We start from the raw sequence: 8,479 nt of genomic DNA on the forward strand, positions 1-8,479 counted from the left end.
ATTCCGATTTTTGGTATATGGCTACCTTCATTGCATACAATACGATTGAATTTATTTATGAAAAATCGTAAACTGTTCTACCAATAAAAATTGTATTTAAATACGATTAGGTGTGTGTGTGTGTCTGTGCTTATACAAATATCTGCAAATGTATTTTAGTTTCAGTAAAAGTGTTTACCCGATGACGTAGTTGGGTTTTTATCATAAGTACCATTACAGAATACATTTATATATATATCGTTTATTTTTTTGTGTTACCAGCTATTTACAAAGAGGCGAGGGACATTAATATATATATACACATATATGTATATATGTACTTACACGTTAGCAATTGTATTCAAGTAATCAAAAGTATCGTTCGAAATGGTTTTCAAGGTTCATAAATTAAGTGTCTGTCGCATAGATATCTACAACTTAGGCTAGGTATTACGAATAAGCTAGATTTATTTAGAGGGAGAACGTGTGAGTAGAGTAACTACGATTACATACAATATTTTACACCGGCCCAGAAAGCTTGGCTGAAAAAGCAAACACAATTCATAGTGTAGTCGTCGTCGGACACAGCCAATTTCAATACACTTGAGGGTTTTACCGTAAGTGGGGAAGATCAGATCAGCAGCAGTGGAGCTTTAAAAATTTTGTCCAGCAATTATCATTATTTCTCCCTTCTTCAGCTTGCCTTGTTCTCTCGTTCTCAAATTGAAATAAAAATACAATACATATTTCGGATGTAGATTGTGCAACAAAAATATGCTAAGAGTCTCTTAGTTCCAGCGAAAGTCTCGGCTTATTGCATTTTGGAAACTTCGAACTTAGTATTGATGATTTCCTCATCCGAGTCTAGCACGGGCAGAGCGGAATCAGCCATCGATGAGGGTATATTCTCCTCCACCCAACGCAAATCGTCCTCTTCAGTGGTTGTTGCTGTGCGCGAATTTGTCGATGTCTTCGGCGTGCCATTCTGACCGCGCATTTTAACGCCATAAGTATCAGCTACAAACTGATCCTCCTCATCTGAAAGGTAAGAATCAAGCGAATTAGCTTTACGGGGTATTTCAAGTTTAGAATGACTTACCCTCTTCATCCTCGTCCTCGGGACTGTCCAGCAGCGGTGTGAATGCATAGCGTTGATTGTTATTTGTCGGTCGCCATAGTATCATAATAACCAGCAACAGCACTGAGAACAGCATGTGCCAGAAGCCCGTATCGATCCAGATATCACGCCAACCCTAAGTGAAGCATGAATATATGTGTTAAAATTTTGCCCATGGCACTCTCATGCTAACCAACAACTCACAGGCGTACAGTTCTCAGTTCTACGCAAACGCAACGCAAACAGCATGAAGATGACGGAAGCGATAACGGCAAAGATCAACGTGTTGGTGAAATGCCTATAGAGCGATAGCTTCACCATGTTTCTAAAATATAAATAGCTCAGTAAACATTCTAATAGCCAAAGAATTCTAGCGTTTACCTTCTTAGCCTGAGCGTCCTGGTTGTCTGCACTAGGGAGGTGAATATCCACCAACAGATAGCTGTATCGAGAACCGCAAGAGGAATGCTGGCCACCAGCAACTCGCTACGATCACTCTTCACGTTGGTGATACGCAAATAGCTCTCCACACAGGCCAGCACAAAGTAGAGAATACCCGCGCCCACAACCCGATGCAGCATGGGACCCAAGCGAGGTCTAAAATAATCACATTTTACTTCTTTGTACTTTGTAGTTCAAGATTTAGTTAGAATCTACTCACTTGACAATTCCAAAGCCCAGGCTCATAATGATCACCAGCATTCGAGCCAGTGTACGCTTCGCACAAGATACAAATTCAGCAACCAGCTCCGCGTGTTCCACAGCCAATCCCGTATTGTTGAGGGTCTGGTACTCGGCATAAAAGAAGGCCTTCTCCAGCATTCCCAGCAGTATGACGCCACCAATCCAAAACTGAATTCTCAATAGATCTCGCCATTGCGAAAACGAAACAAACAGCCAAATGATGCCAAAGATCACGTAAACAATGCACATGATCAGATAGAACTAACAAACAAGTCAAATTATGTATAAGCTAAACAAAACAAATGAAGTGATAATATCTTACTGGTACGAATGGCCAGTCTATGGCTGAGATATAACCGTGCGGTCCAAGAAACTCAATGTGAACTATAGCATTGAACTGCTGATTCGCTTGTCCCGGGGCTATGTTCACTTCGATCTCGTATATGCCATCCTCCTTAACGCTGACAATCGAGTTGGTTGTGGGCTGAAAATGCAGGAAATTAGATACATTTCCCCAACTGAGTGCCTAGCATTTAATCAGCATGTGCGAACACACACCCAAACAGCGAACCAAAGAAAGGAACACGATAAGCCGACTCTGGACTGATAGCGCAAAAAATGTAAGCAAACATATTTTTTTGTGATATCCAGATGGCCAAGTAGTTGCTGTCTAGCACTTCAGCTGAGTCATGGAAAAATTACCGATAGAGGATGTTTGTTTTCCTTCATAGGGTGCTTCGGCTCCGGCGTGGACGGAACTCCTTCCGTCGGCTTGTCTCCAACCAGCACAATCAGGCCGTTGCAGGCATAGGTCTTTGTTACCTGTACGATAACATTGTTTATGCTCGAGTTCTGCTGCTGTGTGGGGTTCTCCGCGATTAGTTGCAGCTAGAAAAGTACAACTATAAGTCAACGTTTCTGGGCAACAGGCATGTCAAATGGGAAATGTTTACCATCCGGTCATCAAAGATGCAAGGATGCTCCGTCAGCTTAAAGGTTATTGTCAGATTTGTCTCCGCCTTGGATGTGCATCCCGCAACTAGAGGAAGAAAAAAACAAGGGAGGTGTAGGTTAGGGAAAAGTATTCGTCACACGTTCATATACACACGTTGCAATAATACTAACTTTGCGCGTAGATCATGGTGTTCGCCAGAAGTGGCCGCTGCTCCCTAATATATGGAATATCCTGGAAAAATTTATTAAACAGATCATGTAGTTCGGATTGGAATATTTTCTTGGATTCTCAGAAGGATTCTTACTGCGTTGACTTGGATATCGACAATACCGGGGTCGGATTTTGCGGCTGTTCGCGAGACGATTGAAATAAGCCCCAACGCAACTACGAAAAGCGTCCACGTATTCTGCATTTTGATACCGTGTTTCTGTGCTACGTGACAATTTTTAACTTTTATGTTTGCAGAAAATCTAAATAAATAAGAATGTTATTCCTCCTAGGGATTAGAGGTGTCAAGGGCCATCGAGGGCACTATCGATAGTATCGATGGTTTTGCTTCTCTCCAAAGAAGAAGAGTTGGAGTTGTCCCATCACTACATAGATTTTTTTTAAATTTTCAAACTTGGAAGAACAGGACTTCTGTCCATGTGGAGGTGAGGTGAGACTGCTCCCGCGAAATTTATCCTTGTTTAGTGGAGTTATCCATGGTTGAGTCCGTCTCCACCCAGCTCTATTCTAATGTTTAATATAAGTATAATGGTTCTTTTTATGTGCGATATGCGGAACAGCAGAAATTGTTCACATAGTATCGGTATTTTTGTGCGATAAGCGATATACCCACATTTCAAACAGCTGTTGTGACATAACCTCGGACTCAAAAAATCGCTATAAAATGCTGAGAAGAGTAAATAGACGTTTAAATGTATTAAATGGTATATGTTAATGCCTCTCTTTTTATATTTTAGGTACTGCCAAGTGTGCGGGTGGGTCTGCAATTAGCTAAGCCAACGTCGACGACGGTTAGAAGCAGCAGCGGCAGCGTATATGAACCGGACTACCTAGAGGTTGGATGCAACATTTCTCTTTTCTTCGAAACGTAACCGATTTGTTTGTGGATTTCAGTCACTTAAGCCGAAATTCCCGCAGTACGAAAGCCTTAATGTTCAAATCAAAGGCTATGATTATCCCCAGCTTGAGAGTTACCAACGCTTCCTCCACGGAGTGGCCGAATATCTTGATCTCGATGTGTCGGACTGCTATGCCCTGCCGCCACAGCAAACCCAAGTTCAGCGGCTGCGTCCCAATTCCACAGTCATTGAGGCCGAATACAAGTTGACTACCTACGAACGCAGCCTGCAGCTGAGCAATGTCGATGCCCCCGTCTATCCTCAGTTCCTGCGGATAGCCCAGGCTGCCTTACCAGAAGGTGTGAACCTGACAGTGCAGGAGCACACAGATGACTGCGAGGAACGTCGCTATGTGCCCGACAGGGATCTGCTCGACCTCAAAGCAGAACTGGAGCGCATGGGTGGTGCGAGCACCAAGAAAAAGTAACTTCGCAATTTGGCAAACATTTAATGCTAAGATTTAATGAATAACCTGTGTGTGTATAGAGTATAGAGAGAACCTATGCATAAAAAACTTTCCTATTTAAAGCTTTGCACTAAGTTGGACGGCAGTAGTTACAAATGAATGGAAGACGGAAGCTCTAAGCCAAAAAGGTATAAACTTAGCAATTGCACTATGAATTATTCAATTAGACCACACCAAAGTGGACCACCTTGATGGAGGACGATGAGGAAGAGTTGGCATTTTTACTGCTGCTCTGCTTCGGATCATCCTCGCGGCGACGCGCCGGAGGCTTGGTCACATCTAAAACGAATCAATTTCTCTTTAGTTATAAGATCTTCTTTGGCAACGCATTTACCTACTTGTGTTGATCGGATTGAAATCCTTTAAATAATCATCATGGGGATGACACAGTGGCAGGCTGTCGGCCAGCTCCTTTTTCGGATTAGTCAGATGTCGTGCTACCGGTCTGGAGTATCCATTTCGCTTCGGCGGCATTGGTTTTTCCTTGCGAGGAATCTCCTGGTAAAGTGGAAAACATCAAGGTAAACATAGTACTCGTCATTAAGACGCCGCAGATCTTACCGGGACCACTGCCACTTGGATTGTATCCGAGAACTTGACTTTGTTCTTCTCAGCCGTTTGAGACTTGGCACTGGGCGTGACCGCTTCGCCGTTGACAGGCGCGGCAGCCGGATTAGACAGTATAGAGGCTGTTGGTTTCTTGAGCAGCAAGCGCTTCTGATATTCTTCACTGGACACCGTGGGCAGCATGGCGGGTATGTTGCCAGACACAAGTGGATGTTGGTAGAACTTGGGCTGGTAAGCCGCCGCTGGGGGTGGTGCATTGAATAGACCCAGTTGTGAGCTCTGTTCAGGGATGGCTGGAGGAGGCTGAGGACGGGGCGGCGGGCTGCTGGTCATGGGTAGGCCTACCGTTTGATCTGGCACATCCTGGGACCAAACATTGCCATTTGAATGGGTGCTTTTCACTGGTGTCTGCAGATGGCTACCGCTCTTCAAGGATAGACCCGCCAAAGATGTAGTTGGAGGATGTGCTGCAATGCTTAGCTTGGGCAGTGGGGGCCTTAGCTCGGGCTTAGGTATGTTGATCTTGATCATCTCTGCATTGAACACTTTCGACTTAAACGATGGCAGAGGTGGCACATAATTCTTTAGGGCCTGCTGCTGGTTTTGCTGACCCTGGCCCGTGCGCAACAGCTCAGAGCAGGTCGACTGGGAGCAAGCGGATTCAGAGCGCAGATCACAGGTCAAGCTGAGATTGCCATTGGCACGGTCTTCCTCATGGATTATGGCAGCGGCCTGACTGAACGACACCTGAGCGAATTCGCCCAGACTGGTAATGCACTTGGTTAGATTGTACAGATCCATAAACAGATCATAGTCCGCCACATCCTGGGCGATTTCGAAGGCCTCGGCAAACAGATTTTTGCTGTGAAAAGATTGCTTTGATGAGTGCCAACAAACAACATTGCTTGAACTGCAACTTACCGCAGCAGAAAGAAGCAAAAGCGTCGCTTCAGATCGTACACCTGATCACTAAATTCGTCCTTCGTTTCCTCGGACAGCGTGTGTGCGAAGGTTTTTAAAGCTCTGGCCATTAGCTCTATCCGCGGCCGCCGTTGATCGCCGCCGAAAAACACATAGTTGGCTATTTTGTGAAGGGTTATCAGGCACATGGCTCCATAGGTTTCCCAGTTAAGAGCTGCCAGGACATTCACGGCTCGGTCCGGCTGCTGCAGTCGCAAGTACTTATCCGCTATGACGTCCGCGGTGAGTCCGGAGTTGTGTATATCGCCTCGCATGCCAGCCCCACCAAAGGTGCGCATACAGGCCAGCGGCCCCTGATCGTAGATCAGCAGAAGCAAGCAATCTGTCTGGGCATAGGTGTGCGTAAAGCTCCCCAAATCTGGCTTCCGACTAAAGGCAATGTTCAGCAGCGTAGGCTGTGCCACAAAGTAGTGCGAAAGGTCCAGCAGGCTCAGTGGCGTCACATTCTCGCTGACCAACTGATGGCCAATTGTAGCCAAAGCCAGGTCGAAGCACTGCAGCACAGATCGCTCATTGGCCACGCAGAGCATGGCGGAGTCACAGTGCCAGGCACACTGGTGGGGCACAATCTCGATTTGATTCACGTACTTGGTGGTCTGCAGGACGAGATCGTGCAGGCAAATGTTTTGATCAATGCTACCCAAGAAGAGCTTCTCCTGGTCGGGGCTGAAGGCGAAAGAGCAGATCTGAGCGCCCATAGGAATGGAGGTAATCGCGGTGCGTTGCATCTTCCCTGTGGCCAGCTCATAGGAACAAATCTCGGCGCTGATTTCACCCTTGCGCGATACTTTCTGTTCCAACGTGATGATCTGGCTCTCGCTGCTTCGCAGAAAGTCCACGCATAGTGGATCGTTTTCCGACCAGCAGTAGGCCATCGATTCCAGCTGCAAACTGATAGATCGGATTGGGTGATTAATCGAGTATGCTTACAGGAGACAGGGATAACCTACCCCTTAATTTTGAACACATGAATGTTGGCACGATCCTGATCTCTGACCGTGGGTCGCCAGGGATACACCTCGTTCTGCGAGGACTGCGTCCACACCACAAACAGATCGAAGCTTCCATTCACTGTTAGATGGCGTGACAGCTTACGCTCTGTGGCGCCCGGTATGATTACATGAAATATGCGCGGATCCATGTTGGCAATCTTCTCCGGCCCCTGCGACCGTGCATTGGGACGCTGCAGATGCACGACCGTCAGCTGGTTCGTATTGTAGGCCAAGACGATGTGGGAACGTGTAAAAAATGCTAAAGCCAGCGACAAAACAAAAAAGCACAAACGACAAAGCTGAATGAGCGGCTCGAACAAAACATGGAAAGAGCTGTGTGTGTGGTGTGGTGGGTGGAGGAGTGTGAAGGTGTGGAGGGAGGCGCATATTTATGGCCAACAAAACAAGCAAGCAGATTAATTAAAAATTACAATAATTGCATGAACATGCATGTGATGGTTGTGATGGCTGCGGTGCATGCGTGTGGCTTAGGCTGAGGCTGGGACTTTTACTGTGTGTTGGTGTGGGAAAGTGCAAACGTAGTCGCACTTGTTGCAAATGCAAATTTCTCCATAGCTGCAACGACAGCAGCAACGGGTACAAGTGCCACTGCCATATTGAAGCAGTAATACTCTATCCACGACTACCAGGGACACCACGAAGTAGATTATACCCTGTCACACACTCACCATCGGTAATGACCTCGGCGGCCAATTTGCCAACTAGATACTTCTCGAAGACCATCCGCAGAATGTCGCCCGTGTAGATGTCGACACAAATGTGCGCAATGATGCCATTGGCAAAGAGCAGCAGCACCTGTGCCGCATCCTGCCACTCGGAATGGATAACCTTGTGTTGACGTAGTAGATCCTCCAGCTTCTTGAGATTATCCTTGAGGCGACCAGCCGCCTTCCGACTGTTATTTTTTAGGACGGCCAGACCATTTCGTCTCTCGGTGTAGTCCCGCTTGGCCAACGCCGTCAAGTCCGGATCCTGCTCCTTCTGCCGCATGTACCGAAACGCGCCCAAGTCGTTGCTCTTGATGCGCACTTCATCTCGCAGCGTCGTCCAGAAGTGGGTCTCACTAAGCAGCATTCTTAGACGATATTAAGCCTAAACGCATCGATTTGCATGGCCGCGAAATGGGTGTCACTACGTTGGATTTGTTTCTCCTCGGCGCAACTGCGACTGTGTTTCCTACGTTTGCACTACTTTTTACGGATCTGGCCTACAGCGAGAGATTTCCACTACTTTACGTTGCTGCGATCAATAAAAAACGTTTGAAGTGCACTGAAAAATGTTGTAATTTTTTTTTTATCTCGAAACGTAAACACTGAAAATTTGTTGGAATTTAGAGCTGGCACTTGGCTGACGATCAGTGACGATCAACGATAGAATATACCGACTGATACCGTCAAAATATACCGTCTCATTCGCGAAATGTACTGATGAAAAATGTTTGTTTTTATTTGAGGTAAATCCTTTATAAGGCTGTCTATATAAAATAATATTACTATAAAACAGATCATCGATTTCACTAATCACAATATTCATCATCGTCACTGTTATTTTCCTAGTCATTTTGAAGAGATTTCATTTTTCCGATTTGAA

At 45.9% G+C, this 8,479-nt stretch overlaps 3 protein-coding genes across 3 annotated transcripts; 1 reads left to right on the forward strand and 2 right to left on the reverse strand.

The window, feature by feature from the left end:
• Positions 1-253: 253 nt before the first annotated feature.
• Positions 254-3,147, reverse strand: LOC6589154 (transmembrane protein 87A). The gene is made up of 10 exons (XM_002014725.2): positions 3,040-3,147; positions 2,906-2,966; positions 2,734-2,819; positions 2,483-2,668; positions 2,103-2,264; positions 1,758-2,041; positions 1,478-1,693; positions 1,301-1,421; positions 1,079-1,232; positions 254-1,017 (listed from the first exon to the last, which is right to left on the reverse strand). The coding sequence occupies exons 1-10, from the start codon at positions 3,145-3,147 to the stop codon at positions 791-793; spliced, it is 1,605 nt and encodes a 534-aa protein (XP_002014761.2). The 3' UTR covers positions 254-790.
• Positions 3,148-3,576: 429 nt separating this feature from the next.
• Positions 3,577-4,390, forward strand: LOC6589153 (39S ribosomal protein L48, mitochondrial). Its single transcript, XM_002014724.2, has 3 exons — positions 3,577-3,639; positions 3,701-3,799; positions 3,858-4,390. Exons 1-3 carry the CDS (start codon positions 3,628-3,630, stop codon positions 4,287-4,289), a joined length of 543 nt encoding a protein of 180 aa, XP_002014760.1. The 5' UTR covers positions 3,577-3,627; the 3' UTR covers positions 4,290-4,390.
• LOC6589152 (WD repeat-containing and planar cell polarity effector protein fritz) lies at positions 4,295-8,152 on the reverse strand. Its single transcript, XM_002014723.2, has 6 exons — positions 7,558-8,152; positions 6,827-7,127; positions 5,817-6,767; positions 4,890-5,757; positions 4,667-4,826; positions 4,295-4,607 (listed from the first exon to the last, which is right to left on the reverse strand). Exons 1-6 carry the CDS (start codon positions 7,961-7,963, stop codon positions 4,492-4,494), a joined length of 2,802 nt encoding a protein of 933 aa, XP_002014759.1. The 5' UTR covers positions 7,964-8,152; the 3' UTR covers positions 4,295-4,491.
• Positions 8,153-8,479: the final 327 nt, after the last annotated feature.

This window comes from Drosophila persimilis, unplaced genomic scaffold (genome assembly GCF_003286085.1).
Source record: "Drosophila persimilis strain 14011-0111.01,24,50 unplaced genomic scaffold, DperRS2 tig00000191-arrow-pilon, whole genome shotgun sequence".
NCBI lineage: Eukaryota > Metazoa > Arthropoda > Insecta > Diptera > Drosophilidae > Drosophila > Drosophila persimilis.

Coding starts and splice junctions, on each gene's coding strand:
- LOC6589152 (XM_002014723.2), bottom strand. CDS start 7,963: ATGCTGCTTAGTGAGACCCACTTCTGGACGACGCTGCGAGATGAAGTG. Junction 5,758..5,816: donor TTTTGCTTCTTTCTGCTGCG/GTAAGTTGCAGT, acceptor ATCTTTTCACAG/CAAAAATCTGTTTGCCGAGG. Junction 4,827..4,889: donor TCCAAGTGGCAGTGGTCCCG/GTAAGATCTGCG, acceptor CCACTTTACCAG/GAGATTCCTCGCAAGGAAAA.
- LOC6589153 (XM_002014724.2), top strand. Junction 3,800..3,857: donor ATGAACCGGACTACCTAGAG/GTTGGATGCAAC, acceptor TGTGGATTTCAG/TCACTTAAGCCGAAATTCCC.
- LOC6589154 (XM_002014725.2), bottom strand. CDS start 3,147: ATGCAGAATACGTGGACGCTTTTCGTAGTTGCGTTGGGGCTTATTTCA. Junction 1,422..1,477: donor AGGACGCTCAGGCTAAGAAG/GTAAACGCTAGA, acceptor TTTATATTTTAG/AAACATGGTGAAGCTATCGC. Junction 1,018..1,078: donor CGAGGACGAGGATGAAGAGG/GTAAGTCATTCT, acceptor CTTACCTTTCAG/ATGAGGAGGATCAGTTTGTA.